Source organism: Armigeres subalbatus, chromosome 3, assembly GCF_024139115.2.
Source record: "Armigeres subalbatus isolate Guangzhou_Male chromosome 3, GZ_Asu_2, whole genome shotgun sequence".
Taxonomy (NCBI): Eukaryota; Metazoa; Arthropoda; class Insecta; order Diptera; family Culicidae; genus Armigeres; species Armigeres subalbatus.
This window is the reverse complement of record NC_085141.1, coordinates 181,800,635-181,818,853: the sequence shown is the minus strand read 5'-3', so window position 1 is coordinate 181,818,853 and position 18,219 is coordinate 181,800,635. Positions and strand designations below refer to the sequence as shown.

General features: G+C 44.9%; 1 protein-coding gene across 1 annotated transcript; it reads left to right on the top strand.

Annotated features, from left to right (window-relative positions):
- The first annotated feature begins 311 nt into the window (after positions 1-311).
- Positions 312-17,609, top strand: LOC134221279 (uncharacterized). The gene is made up of 2 exons (XM_062700481.1): positions 312-481; positions 11,599-17,609. The coding sequence occupies exons 1-2, from the start codon at positions 464-466 to the stop codon at positions 15,463-15,465; spliced, it is 3,885 nt and encodes a 1,294-aa protein (XP_062556465.1). The 5' UTR covers positions 312-463; the 3' UTR covers positions 15,466-17,609.
- The last annotated feature ends 610 nt before the right edge of the window (positions 17,610-18,219 follow it).

Below are 18,219 nucleotides of genomic sequence, written 5' to 3'. Positions count from 1 at the left end.
TCTATCGGAAAGCACCCGTCCGCCGCGCCGTCCCGTCCGTCCGTTCCACGTGTGTGAGATTGTCATCAATGAGGCGGCGATGTGTGGACGACTCATTATGTTCGGGGAACGAAAGTGAGACACGCGTCCCTAATGTGTGCGACGGTTAGATTGCCGCGCGGAGTGTCGAATGCAGTAGCAGAAAAGGTTTGTACAATAGGATTTTTGAAAAAAGAGATTTCCAAAAACGGGAGGGGAAGAGATTTTTGAAAAATGCCGGGTGAGAAGAGCGAGGATCAAAAAAGCGATCGGCGTGTTTGGATTTTTATAGATTAGATTTTCGAAATTCTATCAGTACCAATCGGGACCTCTAACAAATCAGTGCGCAACAAATGATGATTAGCTGACCGGAATCGGTTGTTTATTTTTTGAACTCGAGAGATCGATTTTCCTTTGTCGTGCAGATAAACTGGATGCTTTGTTTATGGAGCGCAATTTTCTTGTAAGTCAAGTGGAGTAGTGCGATCCGAAAGGATAAACTGTGATTTTGCTGCTGGTGCTATGCATCGTAATGCTACAAGTTCCATATCTCGGTATCATTTTTACAGGAGATTGACAAAGTTTCCTTTTTCCGTTCTTCAAAGTTCAGTGAGACAAACAAATTGTGATACGAAGACAAATTCGAGTAAACAACAGACGAATAAAATCCCAACGAACCATGCACTGGAATACATTGGCGACGAACGGCGGATTGCTTATGAAATGGAAAACTTTTCTCCGTTTGATAGTGGAAAATATTCAACCGTGGTTGCTGTCCATTTATTTTATAACTTATTTTCCGTTAGGGCTTGGGAGTTTGTACGGTAGAATGAGTTGTCTTGAAGAAAACAAGAAATGTGTAATTTATTGCAGTCGATGTTGTAGTTGTGTTCAATCTTGTACAATGAAAATGGAGGAGTGCAATTTATTTGGACGTTTAAAATAATGTAAAGAAAGTAGAAGTAGTGTTTGAAACGGAGATATTAGCTAAAATGAAGATTTCGCATAACAGAAGGAGCACAAGCGTGTCTTGCTGATCGGATAAAAAAATCCATCTATTAGCCGGATCATTTGAATCGCGGGGTTTGATTACAGTCGAGGAAAATAATGAGACTTGATCAGGAGGTTTTTCCGAGGAAAAAATATTTTTTTGTTCTAGCGTATTTTTGTTGGTTCTTTCATCGGCACGTTACTGATGTTTCCATTTTGAGTGAACAAATGATGACTTTTTTTAAATTCCTTGATGTTATTAGGGGGAGATCCCTCATTGCCGGACACATAAACCATTTAACGAAAAACTCTTTTATTGTTAGGATTATGTTAACTTGTATACCATATACACAAAATATGATCATTTATGATTCATCTTCTCCATTATTAATCACGAAAATAAATGGAATATATCAAATTTACTGTGTAATACCGTTTAGAAAAAAAGTGCCTGAAAGGGTTAAGTTATAAAATTAATAAAATAAAATTTTAATTCAAAATACAGTCGCCTCTCCACATCTCAATATTGAAGGGACCATCGACATGAGGAGAGATCGAGGAATGTATTGAAAACTTGAATGAATACAATATCGAAAAAAGCTCGTTGCTATCTAGGGTTGCTATATATATCGACATCTGGAGGTTATCGAGATGTAGAAAGCCCAGATGCATGTGGATTGAAGGGACCTAGATAACCATTGACATAGGGAGAGATATCAAGATATAGAACATCGAGATGTAGAAAGTCGACAGTATTACGAAACGTTGATCAAAAATTATTTGATATGTAACACAATTAAGCCTAAAAAGCTTTAGTTCATTAAATACAATTTTAATCCAATTCGATTCCAATGCTTTCCAAATTCAACTCAAATCAAATCCAATCTAAATCATGTGAAATTCAATCCAATTCAAATCCAATCCAAATCCAATCCAAATCCAATCCAAATCCAATCCAAATCCAATCCAAATCCAATCCAAATCCAATCCAAATCCAATCCAAATCCAATCCAAATCCAATCCAATCAATCCAAATTCAATCCAAATCAAATTCAAATCCAATCCAATCAATCCAAATCCAATCCAAATCAATCCAAATCCAATCCAAATCAATCCAAATCAATCCAAATCAATCCAAATCTAATCCAAATCAATTCAAATCCAATTCAAATCAATCCAAATCCAATCCAAATCAATCCAAATCAATCAAGTCAGTCAATCCAAATCAATTCAAATCAATCCAAATCAATCCAAATTCAGTCCAAATCCAGTCCAGATCCAGTCAAATCAGTCCAGATCCAGTCCAGATCAGTCAAATCCAGTCAAATCAGTCCAAATCCAGTCCAGATCGGTCAGTCCAGTCCAGATCCAGTCAAATCAGTCCAGATCCAGTCCAGATCAGTACAAATCCAGTCAGGTCAGTCCAGGTCAGTCCAGGTCAGTCCAGGTCGGTCAATCAGTCCAGATCGGTCAGGTCAGTCCGATCCAGTCGATCAGATCCAGTCAATCCAGTCCAGATCAGTCAATCCAGATCCAGATCCAGTCAGTCAAGATCCAGATCAGTCAAATCCAGTCAAATCCAGTCCAGGTCAGTCCAAATCCAGGTCAATCCAGTCAATCCAGTCCAGATCCAGGTCAAGGTCAGTCCAGATCGATCCAGATCCAGTTCAGGTCAGTTCAAGTCGGTCCAGATCAGTCCAGGTCAGTCCAGATCCAGTCAAATCCAGTTCAGATCAGTCCAGATCGGTCAGGTTCAGTCCAGATCGGTCCAGATCAGTCCAGGTCAGTCCAGATCCAGTCAGTCAGTCCAGATCCAGTCCAGATCAGGTCAGATCAGTCCAGATCCAGTCCAGGTCCAGTTCAGGTCAGTCCAGATCCAGTCCAGATCCAGTCCAGATCCAGTCAGGTCAGTCCAGATCAGTCCAGGTTCAGTCCAGTCAGTCCAGATCCAGTCAGATCAGGTCAGATCCAGTCCAGGTCCAGTCCAGATCCAGTCAGATCCAGTCAGATCGGTCAGGTCAGTCCAGGTCAGTCCAGGTCAGTCAGATCGGTCAGATCCAGTCAAGTCCAGTCAGGTCGATCCAGATCAGTCCAGGTCAGTCCAGATCCAGTCAGGTCAGTCCAGATCAGTCCAGATCCAGTCAGTCCAGTCCAGATCAGTCCAGATCCAGTCCAGATCCAGTCCAGGTCAGTCAGGTCAGTCAGTCAGTCAGGTCGATCCAGTCCCAGGTCAGTCCAAGTCCAGTCCCAGGTCGGTCCAGATCAGTCCAGTCAGGTCAGATCCAGTCCAGGTCAGTCCAGATCCAGTCCCAGATCAGTCTGATCCAGTCAGATCAGTCCAGATCCAGTCAGATCAGTCAGATCAGTCCAGATCAGTCCAGGTCAGTCCAGTCAGTCAAGATCCAGTCCAGATCAGTCAGTCGGTCAGATCCAGTCCCAGTCAGTCAGGTCAGAGTCAGAATCCAGTCCAGATCCAGTCCAGATCCAGTCAGATCCAGTCAGGTCAGTCAGGTCCAGTCCAGATCGTCAGTCCAGTCAGTCCAGTCCAGATCCAGTCAAGTCAGTCCAGATCCAGTCCAGGTCAGTCCAGATCCAGTCCAGATCAGTCCAAGATCCAGTCAGATCCAGTCAGATCAGTCCAGATCCAGTCCAGGTCAGTCAGGTCAGTCCAGATCCAGTCCAGGTCAGTCAGGTCAGTCCAGGTCCAGTCCAGATCCAGTCCAGATCCAGTCCAGATCAGTCAGTCGGTCGAGTCCAGATCCAGTCCAGGTTCGGTCCAGATCAGTCCAGATCCAGTCAGATCCAGTCAGATCCAGTCCAGATCAGTCCAGGTCAGTCCAGATCCAGTCAGGTCAGTCCAGATCAGTCCAGATCCAGTCAGATCCAGTCCAGATCCAGTCAGGTCAGTCCAGATCCAGGTCAGATCCAGTCCAGGTCCAGTCCAGGTCCAGTCCAAGTCAGTCAAGATCCAGTCCAGGTCAGTCCAGATCAGTCAGATCGGTCAGATCAGTCAGATCAGTCCAGGTCAGTCCAAGTCAGTCCAGGTCCAGTCCAGATCCAGTCCAGATCAGTCCAGATCCAGTCCAGATCCAGTCCAGATCCAGTCAGATCCAGTCAGGTCAGTCCAGATCCAGTCAGTCGGTCAGGTCAGTCCAGATCGATCAGATCCGGTCAGATCAGTCCAGATCAGTCCAGATCCAGTCCAGGTCAGTCAGATCCAGTCCAGATCAGTCCAGGTCCAGTCCAGATCCAGTCCAGGTCAGTCAGATCCAGGTCAGATCAGTCAGGTCAGTCCAGATCCAGTCCAGATCGGTCCGATCCAGGTCAGTCCAGATCCAGTCCAGATCCAGTCAGGTCAGTCCAGGTCAGTCCAGGTCAGTCCAGATCCAGTCCAGGTCCAGTCCAGTCCAGTCCAGGTCAGTCAGATCCAGTCCAGGTCAGTCCAGATCCAGTCAGGTCAGTCCAGATCCAGTCAGTCAGATCCAGTCCAGGTCAGTCCAAGATCCAGTCAGGTCAGTCAAGTCAGTCCAGGTCAGTCCAGATCCAGTCAGTCCAGTCCAGGTCAGTCCAGATCCAGTCCAGATCCAGTCAGGTCAGTCCAGATCCAGTCAAGATCCAGTCCAGGTCAGTCCAGATCCAGTCCAGATCCAGTCAGGTCGATCCAGATCCAGTCCAGGTCCAGTCCAGATCCAGTCAGGTCAGTCCAGGTCAGTCCAGATCCAGTCAGGTCAGTCCAGATCCAGTCAGGTCAATCCAGTCAGGTCAGTCCAAGTCCAGTCCAGATCAGTCCAGATCCAGTCAGATCCAGTCAGATCGGTCAGGTCCAGTCCAGATCCAGTCCAGATCCAGTCAGATCAGTCAGATCCAGGTCCAGATCAGTCAGATCCGGTCAGGTCAGTCAGTCGGTCAAGTCCAGTCCAGATCAGTCCAAGTCAGTCCAGATCAGTCAGGTCGGTCCAGGTCAGTCAGGTCAGTCCAGGTCAGTCCAGATCCAGTCCAGATCGATCCAAGTCCAGATCCAGTCAGATCCAGTCCAAAGTCCAGTCAGGTCCAGTCAAGTCCAGTCGAGTCAGTCCAGGTCAGTCAGGAGTCAGTCCAGATCCAGGTCCAGATCGGTCCAGGTCGGTCAGGTCCAGTCAGATCCAGTCCAGGTCAGTCAGTCAGTCCAGGTCAGTCCAGATCCAGTCCAGTCAGTCCAGATCAGTCAAGTCAGTCCAGATCAGTCCAGATCCAGTCCAGATCCAGTCCAGATCCAGTCCAGGTCCAGTCCAGATCCAGTCAGGTCAGTCCAGGTCAGTCAGGTCAGTCAAGATCAGTCCAGATCCAGTCAGATCCAGTCCAGGTCAGTCCAGATCCAGTCCAGATCCAGTCCAGGTCAGTCCAGATCCAGTCCAGGTCCAGTCCAGATCAGTCCAGGTCAGTCCAAGGTCCAGTCAGGTCAGTCAGATCCGGTCAGATCCAGGTCAGTCCAGTCAGTCAGGTCAGTCAGATCCAGTCAGATCAGTCCAGGTCCAGTCAAGTCCAGGTCCAGTCAGTCGGTCAGATCAGTCAGGTCAGGTCAGTCAGTCCAGATCCAGTCCAGGTCGGTCCAAGATCCAGTCCAGTCCAGTCCAGATCCAGTCAGGTCAGTCCAGGTCAGTCCAGATCAGTCCAGTCCAGTCCAGATCGGTTCAGATCAGTCCAGATCCAGTCAGGTCAGTCCAGATCCAGTTCAGATCAGTCCAGGTCAGTCCAGATCCAGTTCAGTCCAAGTCAAGTCAGTCCAGGTCAGTCCAGGTCGGTCAGGTCAGTCAGATCGGTCCAGATCGGTCAGGTCAGTCAGATCAGTCAGATCGATCCAGATCCAGTCCAAGTCCAGTCAGATCCAGTCCAGATCCAGTCAGATCAGTCCAGATCCAGTCCAGGTCAGTCCAGATCAGTCAGGTCAGTCCAGTCCAGATCCAGTCAGATCAGTCCAGATCCAGTCAGATCCAGTCAGATCGATCCAGGTCAGTCCAGATCCAGTCAGGTCAGTCCAGATCCAGTCAGATCCAGTCCAGATCCAGTCCAGATCCAGTCCAGATCAGTCAGATCCAGATCCAGTCAGATCCAGTCAGATCCAGTCCAGGTCAGTCCAGATCCAGTCAGAGGTCAGATCGAGTCCAGTCCAGATCCAGTCCAGATCAGTCCGTCAGTCCAGATCCAGGTCAGGTCAGTCCAGGTCCAGTCCAGGTCCAGTCCAGATCCAGTCCAGATCCAGTCAGATCCAGTCCAGGTCCAGTCCAGGTCAGTCAGGTCCAGTCCAGATCCAGTCAGGTCAGTCCAGGTCAGTCCAGATCCAGTCCAGATCAGTCCAGGTCCAGTCCAGATCCAGTCCAGATCCAGTCCAGATCCAGTCCAGATCCAGTCCAGATCCAGTCCAGGTCAGGTCCAGATCCAGTCAAGTCAGTCCAGGTCAGTCCAGATCCAGTCAGATCAGTCAGGTCCAGTCCAGATCGGTCAGGTCAGTCAGGTCAGTCCAGATCCAGTCCAGATCCAGTCCAGATCCAGTCCAGAGTCGGTCCAGATCCAGTCAAGTCCAGTCGATCGGTCCAGATCCAGTCCAGATCCAGTCCAGGTCAGTCCAGGTCAGTCCAAGTCAGGTCAGATCGGTCAGGTCCAGTCCAGGTCAGTCAGATCAGTCCAGATCCAGTCCAAGTCCAGTCCAGATCCAGTCAAGGTCCAGTCCAGGTCCAGTCCAGGATCAGTCCAGATCCAGTCCAGATCCAGTCAGGTCAGTCCAGATCCAGTCAGATCCAGTCCAGGTCAGTCCAGATCCAGTCAGTCCAGTCCAGATCCAGTCCAAGATCAGTCAAGTCAGTCCAGATCGATCGATCAGTCCAGATCCAGTCAGGTCAGGTCCAGTCCAGTCCAGTCAGATCGAGTCAGATCGATCAAGTCGATCCAGTCCAGATCCAGTCAGATCCAGTCCAGATCAGTCAGATCAGTCCAGATCCAGTCCAGATCAGTCAGATCGGTCCAGATCAGTCCAGATCCAGTCAGATCAGTCCAGATCAGTCAAGTCCAGTCAAGATCAGTCCAGATCCAGTCCAGATCCAGTCAGGTCCAGTCCAGATCAGTCAAGTCAGTCGAAGTCCAGTCAGATCCAGTCAGATCCAGGTCAGTCAAGTCAGATCAGTCAGGTCCAGTCCAGATCAGTCCAGGTCAGTCCAAGTCAGTCCAGATCCAGTCCAGATCCAGTCAGGTCAGTCCAGATCCAGTCCAGGTCAGTCAGATCAGTCCAGGTCGGTCCAGATCCAGTCAGGTCAGTCCAGATCGTCCAGTCAGATCCAGTCCAGATCCAGGTCAGATCCAGTCAGATCAGTCCAGATCAGTCAGATCCAGTCCAGATCAGTCCAGATCCAGTCCAGATCAGGTCAGATCAGTCAGATCCAGTCCAGATCCAGTCCAGATCCAGTCCAGGTCAGTCCAGATCCGGTCCAGATCAGTCCAGGTCAGTCCAGGTCAGTCCAGATCCAGTCAAGATCGGTCAGTCCAGATCCAGTCAGATCCAGTCAGGTCAGTCCAGATCCAGTCAGATCCAGTCCAGATCGGTCAGATCCAGTCCAGGTCAGTCCAGGTCAGATCCAGATCCAGATCGGTCAGATCCAGTCCAGATCCAGTCCAGATCGGTCCAGGTCCAGTCCAGATCGGTCAGATCCAGTCAGGTCAGTCCAGATCCAGTCAGATCCAGTCCAGGTCAGTCCAGGTCGGTCCAGGAGTCAGTCAGATCCAGGTCAGGTCAGATCCAGTCCAGATCCAGTCAGTCGGTCAGTCAAGATCCAGTCCAGGTCCAGTCCAGATCCAGTCCAGATCAGTCAGGTCGATCCAGATCCAGTCAGATCAATCCAGTCAGTCAGTCCAGTCCAGTCAGGTCAGTCCAGATCCAGTCCAGGTCAGTCCAGATCCAGTCCAGGTCAGTCCAGATCCAGTCAGTCAGATCGGTCAGATCCAGTCCAAGTCAGTCCAGATCCAGTCCAGATCAGTCCAGATCAGTCAGATCCAGGTCAGTCCAGATCAAGTCCAGTCAGGTCAGTCAGTCCAGATCCAGTCCAGTCAGTCCAGTCGATCCAGGTCAGTCAGGTCAGTCAGTCCAGTCAGATCCAGATCAGTCCAGATCCAGTCCAGATCCAGTCAGGTCCAGTCAGATCCAGTCCAGATCCAGTCCAGGTCAGTCCAGATCCAGTCAAGTCGGTCAGATCCAGTCCAGGTCCAGTCCAGTCGGTCAGATCCAGTCCAGATCCAGTCAGGTCAGTCCAGGTCCAGTCCAAGTCCAGTCCAAATCAGTCCAGATCAGTCCAGATCAGTCCAGATCCAGTCCAGATCCAGTCCAGATCCAGTCCAGATCCAGTCAGGTCAGTCCAGATCAGTCAAGATCCAGTCCAGATCCAAGTCAGTCAGATCCAGTCAATCCAGATCAAATCCAGGTCAGTCAGATCAGTCCAGATCCAGTCCAGGTCAGTCAGATCCAGTCAGTCAGTCCAGTCCAGATCAGGTCGGTCAGTCAGTCCAGATCGGTCAATCCAGTCCAGATCGGTCCAGGTCAGTCAGTCCAGGTCAATCCAGTCAGATCAAGTCCAAATCAGTCCAGATCCAATCCAGATCCAGTCCAAATTCAGTTCAAGTCGGTTCAAATCCAATTCAAATCCAATCCAAATCCAATCCAAATCCAATCCAAATCCAATCCAAATCCAAATCCAATCCAAATCCAATCCAAGTTTTATTACACATTCAAATGTAATCTTTATCCAATTCAAATTTAATCAGAATCAGTCCAAATAAAATCCAAATTCAATCCAAATCATAACTCAAATCCAGATCCAATGGAAATCTCATCCCAATTCAATACAAATCTCAACCCAAACCCAAATCCCACATCCAGTTCAAGTCCAATGAATATCTCAATATCCAATGTAAAATCAGACATCGAGATTCAAATCGAAAATCCAGTCTTTAATTATGATTTTGTTGGAATCTATTTTCTAATTCAGTATCAATTTTTTAATGTTTTTCCTTTTTTGCAAATTTCTACCACCCGCCTTTTTGTTAGGGAGCCTACCGGGGATGCTAGCCATTTTTGTTTTTCTTACTTTCTTATAGTTTATTGCAGCTATATTTGCTTTCACCAACTTTGGTCTCTCTGTTCTATAGCCACCGTACATTAGTTGAGTGGCTGCGATGCTACCAATGGCTGATCAAGTCATCTTTTAGAAAGACTGCGTCTAGCTGATCTTTCGTTGCTACTTCTAGCAGCTGCGCTGAGTGCAAGCATACTGCAACTAAGTATTGGTCGGATTCTATATTTGCACTGTGATTCGCACATTTCCTCTAGATTTGCACATTAAGAGGTACTATAGCGTTGATATCGCCGATTTTTACGTCTAGAGGATGCCCTCGCGTATAACTGCTCTTACCGTGCATTAAATGCTTGTTTTTTGTCGTCGAGAAAATATAATGCAAGTGGATTATTTTTTCAAATATTCCAGCCGCTAAAAATGGCAAGACAAATAGTTTAGTTTGCTTTCAAGCTGCAATATGTTTTTATCATATTTATAATGACTATAAAATTAGTGGCATTCAGTGAACGTAAATTACTGCATTTCTAAGCCATGTTTACCATTTTTTTGAGTTTGTATACATAAGTCGTAGGAAATTCATGAATCGGAATTAAAGTTGACTGTGAAGAAATCCACCTTCATTAAAATATTTCTTTGTTCTCACGCACATTAGTGCAAGGGAGGTAGAATTTGATCTCTTAAAAAAAAGCAATCGATACTAAAAATATTGAAGAAGTTGATACATGTTTGCTGGTGTGTGTGTGCGTCATCCTCTATCCCTCATCCAGCTGGGGGCGTTGGCTACGCAGTCCTTCGAATAATTAGATCACATGCTTCGTAATGGTGCTATTCTGGGTACGAAGACTAGTACTACAAAAAGGATTTACTTCTGTAACAAGAAAGGTTTCTTCACTAGAAAGAAGAATGAGATGTACTAGTTGTTCGTAAAAAATGCAACAAAACTTCTCAAGGACGCCCTTATCCATACTAATTAATCAGGAAGTAGAAGGCCGAGAAAAGCCATCGCATCGTTGCTAATTAAAGCGTGATTTCTAGGACTCCCACAATATCTGCGGCAATAACAGCAAACAATATTTAGCTATGAAAGAAGGAAACGTAAAAACTGGAATAAGCTCACAAATTTAGTGGGTCCACCTTCAAAAAGGCTCCAATCGTGACCAGGAAACAGCAGGGATATCCAAAAAGTCCACATAATTTTAATCGAAGCTTTGTAATTATAATCCTCCCTTGATTCCAGTCCCAAGTCAAGTTTATAATTATGGTTGGTAGTTTTGGAGAAGCAACTGAAAATAAGCCTCAAATGAACCATGCTTTAAAGTTCGAGATATTTCTCATTGAGTACCTCACAATATTGATACTCATAATCGTTGCTCAATGAGAAATATCTCGAACTTTAAAGCATGTTTGATTCGAAGCTTACTTTCAGTTGCTTCTCAAAAACTACCAACCATAATCGTAAACATTTCCCACGAAATCGCACGTAACCATTATCGACCGGATAGTCCTGCCGAAATGCAAAGTGCCTAATTTAATTAAAAACGATGAATGAAGGCTCCGGTGAAAATAAGCACGACTACACGACCACAGTGTTCGGGTGTAAAATATTTTATTTCGGGCATTTTTCTTTTCTTCAAGGCTTATATTTTTATGGGCGCTCCTATTCCACTCCGAATTCGGTGACTACCAATAAAAATACGTGCCAAAGGTAGTTGCTCGGACTTTCCGGCGTGGAAGGCAAAAGTAGGAGCGGAAAGCTTGGTGGAAAGATAAACATTTTTCGATTTTTATTTCATTTTTTTTTCGGCATAGATAAAAACACGTTCAAACACACGTACCTACATTTCGACAGAATCGACTGAATACTGGCACTTAGTTAGTGCTGACGTCGAACGCTGATACTCGGCACCGCATTATCGTTTCAGGACTATTAGTCAATTGCCATACGTCGGGTTATGGTTTTTCGCTGCGAGCGAGGTGACATGTTTCACTGAACATGGCTGCCCGGCTTTTATTTAATTATTGTCATAAATATTTGAAACACCCTGATGGCATTTGGCTTCCAATCGAACGCGTGACCAAACCGAACGCCTTCCTGCTCGTCTGCCTGCCTACCCTCAATAATTACCGGATGTTTGAACTTTGAGGCTCTCGAAGACAGAGCTGCTAACCCCTTTCAGTTCACAATTTTTTGGGCGAGCTCTACATTAAACAGAAACACAATCACACCATACATGCGACCGGTGTGGCGTTGGATCGTAATTATCATTATCATGTTATGGCGGTATCATTTGAACAGATGCACTTTCGTCACGAGATTTTGTAAAAATGGATCTATATTTTTAAATTATTAAAATAGTACATATGTTGCATTAGACATATGGTCAGACGCATTTCATTACTTTCATTAGTGTTTAGAACATAATCTGGATACTTTTAATTTTCATAAAAAAGTTGACTTTTATTTACAATGAAGTTATCTTTCTCTAATTCGCAGATCACATATAAAATGGCTGCCTCGGTTTATGCAACACCTCCGCCGGATTTCAGCGGTGAAGAAGCGGCCATGAGTGACACTTCCAACTCATCGCAAACCAACAGTTCGAACAACTCCACAATGAAAGCAACGAAACGATCCATGTCTTCGGCCTTTTCAGGCTCGCCGCACGCTATCAATACTGCCACACAGCTCAGCTCGGACAGTATTCCGGATTTGTCCAAGAAGCGCCGTAAACAACCCATGCCCAGTCGTATTTCTGCAAACGGTACGGAAGAGAACCCCTCGATCGCTGCTACCGAGAACCCGGAAGTAATGGATGATAACGAAGAAGATGAGGAAGAAAGCACCATTGAATCGATTGCAAATGCATTCGCGGAACAGAAAAGTAACTTTCAGAAGATATTTCTGTCTAACCTAAGTCAATTACAAAAGCAGCACCTATTGAGGCAGCAGTTGGAAGATCGAGTTGGAGAATTCGTAGCAGCTGAAGAAGCAGTACAGAATGGAAGCAACCCCATAATTTCTCTCAAAAGTCGAGAGAGCTTGTTTGATTTATCACTAATTGAGAAGGAATCGGCTGATGATAAAGAGGAATGCCAAACCATAACTGCGGATAAATCCGTAGAACATTCAAAAGATCAAAACGAAAACGTTCACACGACTCCCAATTATGACCACGATTCAACAAAAAACTTAAACGAATCTTTAAATAATGATGCTACACACACAGAGAAACCGATAAATAATGAAAATAAAACGTCTGATGAAATGCATAACGGCGAAACCCCAAGAGATGTTCCCGAGTTTAACCTAAAGACAGAATTGCTCCAAGATCAGGAGTGGGACGGAGAGATTCGCTCTACTTCTACCGCAAACGTTTCCAAGCCAGAGGATTGGCTGTCCCTCCCAGGGTTGCCTTTTCCGTTTTCACCCGAAGCCGCTGCTGCCCTCTCAGCGTCGGGATACATGCCACAGCTACCATTACTAGGAATGCCATCTGCTGCATCTTATGGATCAACCAATGATTCCAATCGTCCGAACGTACCACCGCTGAGGATCTTCAACCCAGAAGCATTCTGTGGGTTGTGCAATAAGGAATTTTGCAATAAATACTTTCTCAAGACACACAAGGCCAACAAGCACGGAATTTATGAACCACAAACGGGAGCTAATGATTCTCTGCCGAACGTTGGTCCCTTTAATCCTCTCCATCAGCTTTCACAAGTGTTCCAACTTCAACAACAGCAACAGCAGCAGCAACAACAACAACAACAACAACAAAACCAACAACAGCAACAGCAGACCCTCCAGGACCATCAAGAAAAGACAATGCACAGTCAGACTACCAGTCCGGATGGTCCGGGTCCGCAACAACCCCAGATACGGCCAGCGGTGTCCCCAAAACTGCCAATAAGTTCAATCCAACCGACAGTGTTTTGTGATATTTGTTTCAAAAAGTTCAGCAGTCTCAGTGCAATGCGTAAGCACCGCAGCAAAGCTCACGAGATTTCAAGTGCTAACCAACAACAGTCACAACAACTGCAGCATCAAGCGTCAGACATGGGTTCCAAGCCACCATCACCGACCTCCAGTGCGGAACGAATGAACCTGAATGCGATGCAATTCCGGCTCCCGGATGGCTTCCGTGAGGACTACTCTGTTGAGCAAGAAGATGCATCGTTCACTCCTCAGCCACGTAAGTTGTCTCCGCTGTCAATCCAGGCAGCCCGGGAAGCTAACTTCTCCGTGGACAAATTGAAGCGATTAGGCGTTATCAACCCGGATGCATTTTGCGAGTTATGTTGCAAGGAGTACTGCAACAAGTATTTCCTACGAACCCATAAGCTGAAGAGACATGGAATATTCTTACCGCTGGATGAGATCAAAGAAGAACGTAGCCCGTGGAACTTTGTGCAAACGAGTCCACTTAATCTGATCGTTGGGGGTGTCGAGAATTCGCGGCTTCCGCCACCTTTGAAAAAGTTGCCTGAGAAAGAGGAGAACGGGGGTTTGATGATGGCGACGGCTTTGAAGGAAGAACTCTTGAAGAACGATGATGCCAAAACAGGAGAAGATGCTCAAGGTGAGGATCAGGAGGACAAAGAGGAATCGGCGGCAGTTGATCAGGATGGTGAACCGATTAGCGTGGACTTGCAGAAGCTACAGTCAATGATCATGCAGTTGAGCGATTTGAATAACCAAAGGAAAATGTCATGCGGCATCTGTGGAAAGGAGGTGGAGAATCAGTACTTGCTGCATACCCACATGATCCAGGAGCATAATAATATGAATGAGAATAACAATGGACTCAAGTCTCCGTCGGCAGGCACCCCTATGCCATCGTCACCAAACGAGTACGAAGTGTGCAAGCAGTGCGACAAGGAATTTTCCAACGCATTCATGCTAAAGCAGCATCTGGTGGAGGTGCATGGAGCGCAAAGTATCAGTCCAAAGAGGGAAGGTTTCATAACTCCGGATCGGCCAACTGCTTCGTCTAGTATGAGTATACCAACGGGGCCGAACTATGTTGACAGAAAGCCAACTTTTTCAATGACACCAACTAGCAGTTATTGTGAAATCTGCAACAAGGAGCTGTGCAATAAGTACTTTATGAAAACTCACATGCAGCGAATGCACGGAATAGAGATCGAAAATGGCGCTCAAATTGGCGGTGTTGTGTGCAATATCTGCAATAAGGAGCTATGCAGTAAGTACTTTTTGCGTGTGCATAAGCATAACACGCATGGAATTGTGGAGGAAGGAGCTCCCTTACCACAACCTCGCAATAATGGAGAAGCAGTTGATAACCAGGACTCTCAATTCTCATCAGAAAGCGGCCTGAAGCCAGGAGAAATAACAGATGTCAGTAATCGATACTACTCCCACTTCACAGAAGTTTGCCCTTTATGTAGTCGTAGATTCCGAAGCGCAAAATGGTTGAGAGCACATTTGCTGAGCGATCATGGAAAAATAGGCGTGGATAAGCTACGTGAAATTGAACACAAGCTTGGTAGTGGCAGTAAGTCAAGCAGCCCTTCGTTGAAGATCCCCAATGGTGGAATGAATATGAATACTGCAGAGGTAAAATTCAACCCTAAACTGCCATTTGGGTTCAACCCACCAGATGCCAAATTTTTGGTGAAAAATCCATTTTCTGGATTGTTTGGAATGGATCCTTCTGCCTCAAATCTCGGTCCAAAAGGCTACCAATGTTCGTATTGCCCCTTCGCAACGCCCCTTCTTCCATTGCTGTTCATTCATGAGAGAACCCACACAAGTTTGAGTATTGTCCAACAGCAACTGATGCAAGAGGAGCAAAAGCATCAAATTCAGTTACCTCCGTTGCAGTTGTCGGCTGTCAAGTCGGAGTCAGCGGTATCATTAGCAAAAGACAGAAATCGTTTTTCGTTACCAATGTCAGTCCCAACATCAGAGACTCCATCGTTGACGCCGGCTTCCACTCCAGTTCCTTCAATGTCACAGGACGCAATGACCGCACCAACATCATCAGTTCTACAACAGGAAGCCCCCGCACAGCAGTCTCCAGCAGCACGTGAATCTCCACACGCTCGAGAATCACCGAAGTCTACCTCACCTAGATCCGAACAGAACACCATGCTCTCGGACATGGCAAACCTTACTCAACGGCCGGCCGTCTATGCACTGCCCCAGCAGGCAGGACCACTCCTGATGCAGTCGTTCCTAATTGAGGAATCATCGTCAGCTGCATCCGCGAAGGACGCCGCAGAGGAACCTGGAGCCACACTCGCAGGAAACAGGTTTGTACCAGCTGTTGTTTTCCTACCTGTTAAGGAGCGTATCCTTTCTCCGATGACAATATCGTTCACGCTTAGCCCTGCCTAGGGGACGGGTTTCCGAATAATGGCAGCGTAAATTGCTTTTGTTCGTTCAGCCGAAAGAAGTTCAACCGAGAAGCATCTGCAGCCAGAGTGGCTCGGTTCTAAAATATAGTCGCAGAGGTGTTTTGAACAATAACTGTGAGAATCAAGAAGATGAAATCCGCAAATACGTACACATTTATCTCCGGGAACGCCGGAGCAAAGGGGAGAAGAGGATTCAATAATCCTTCTTAGGGAAGAAAACTAGCAGTAAGGAGAAAAAATCAAAATGTATAAACACTTAATTACTAGTACACGTATCGTTGTGTAGATGTGTCTATTGAAGGGTTAAACGGAATAAAAGAAAGGATGAGAAGAAAACGGATTATGTGCAACAGCAGCAAGAGCAGGTAAATCCTTCGATAACAATATGTTTGAAATTTGTGCTTTGGGAAAAAAATAGGAAACAGTGTAGAACTGAGAGTAAAATCGCATTTTATGTAAATCTTATGATTTCAGCTCATCGATGTAGCAATTCCATATGCATCATTCCAACAACATCTTGGTTTCATTATTAAATCTCTGCTGAAAAATGCTGAATCATTGCTTGATGTAGTGAAGTAAGGTAAATTGATGTTAAACAGTGTATAAGTTAGAGAGTTATAACTAATACAAGCTGACGTAGAAAATTAAGCGTGCGAGGGATCGACATAAGAAGAAATTCTTAGTGATGTTCTAACAAAGTTCCTATTATGAGTAAAACTAGCGGAAAAGAAAGTATCTCTTCGGGTATGATAGATTTTTTAAGGATATTTACCACTGACACTTAAGGGCTGATCACAAATCGTGTCACGCTTGCATGTAAGTCTGAGTAGGAAAGACTTGAAAACCGGTCGAAATGAGTCCAGTTACCAAAATATGGTGGTTTGCTTTTGCCAATTATCGATCAGTTTTGCTCAACGGGGCACATACACAAATGCGAGAATTTAGTGGAAAACAACACTCAATCAATGGAACCAAACTAAAACTCAGGGTAATTAAAGTACAAGCCAACAAGCATAACTTTTAGAACACGAAGTAGAAATAATCCAACAAATCTAGTCAAATTTGGGTATTACTGTTAACATTCCAAAACTTTTTGGTTATTGAAATGAGAAAACAAAACTTAAAGTACAATATTGTGGACAGCACTCTAATGCAAGCTTGTAGAAGCGAAAAGTATGATTGATAAATAAAATAATAAAATACCTCAACCCGAAAGAAATGATTTGATTTAACCCCAATCGAATTTCAAAAACCTCTGGTACGTAATAAAAAACAAACAAACTAGTCGTGATTAATAAATTTAATAAAAATTGTCAGCATGTATTGTAAATATAGAGTTAACCTAATATATTTCAAAATGACACAAACAAAGCAGAAAAAAGTTACCAGTTTCAAGAACAACAGAAATATGCACTTTTCGTAGAATAGATGTATGTAAATATGATCAGAAAACAAAATTTTTATTTCAATTCTAGTCCTTAGTACCACTTGCTAGTCAAAACCTCGAGCGTAAATCATTTATCAAATTAACAAAAAGAAACAAAGTTTTGTTACATATTCTATTGCTTCCGCCGTTATTCGTAGAAACTAACACTCGCAGCTTCGGAATATAAGGAAGAAGGGGAAAACGAAAGTCCTTTGCACATAACCGAGGTAAAAAAAACAAAAACACCTCAAACGGTTTCGCCTAGCGATTACCCAAACAAAGCAGTGAGCACTCAGAGAATAATCTAATCAGAACCAACAGCACGTGACTATTGTTGTGTGCGTGGAAGACAACATCATTCAAACCGGAACTAGGACGTAAAAGTTGATTTCGGCGATTGCTATCGAACAATACAAAACTGTAAAACGCTGTGTGCCTTTTAGCAATTGCTGACAAGAAGTGTGAGTGTGAAGGAGAAGCACCACAACACTCATCGATAGAGGAAACAAATCTTTGGGAGGCGAACATTGGAACCTCGTTATCTGATTACATTTAATTATTAATATTTCATATATTTGTAATATTTAATTCGGGTGATATATGAAGTGTTATAATTAATAACAACAGAGAACAGCGGGAGAAGTTGTTACCAAATAAAGAAAGAATGCAAACAGAAGATGATTCTGCGAAAATTGAAATAGGTATGTTTTATTCAGGACTACATCAGGAGAGAAAACAAAACAAATGCGAAATAGAAACAGACTGTTAGAAAGACCCCAAGAACCAGGATCAGAACTACACAAACTCAATCTCTGGCGCTTGATTGAAATCCTAAGCAAATCGATGACAACACGAAGAAGACCCACGAAAATCTACGCCACAAAAACTGAGCCATCGTCGTTTCCGAAGCAAAGTCTCATCGTCCAGCCTCAGAAGTGTTTGGTACTATCGAGAAAAAGAACATGTACTGATAATTAGGGAACCATGTTAGGCAATCGTGGCCATTGTAGCCAGGGGTGTTGCAATCTGTTAATGGAGCAGGCTGATCTACCGAACTGTTGTTTTTAGAAAATCATACCCTCACATGGATACATAACTATCTGTCAAGTTGGTTGGACATTAAGCTTCTGGTTTATCCAAGAAGAAAATAATGATTTGTCATCGGCGCCGTCAATTGTTATTTACATTTTATTATTCCTATTACCCAATTCATCTGGAAAACAATTCCAAGCTACTAGAAAGCATATGGGTATCAAAATCCTGGTTAAAATTATGGTTTCTTTATGTAAGTTGTAAATTGTTTTCAAA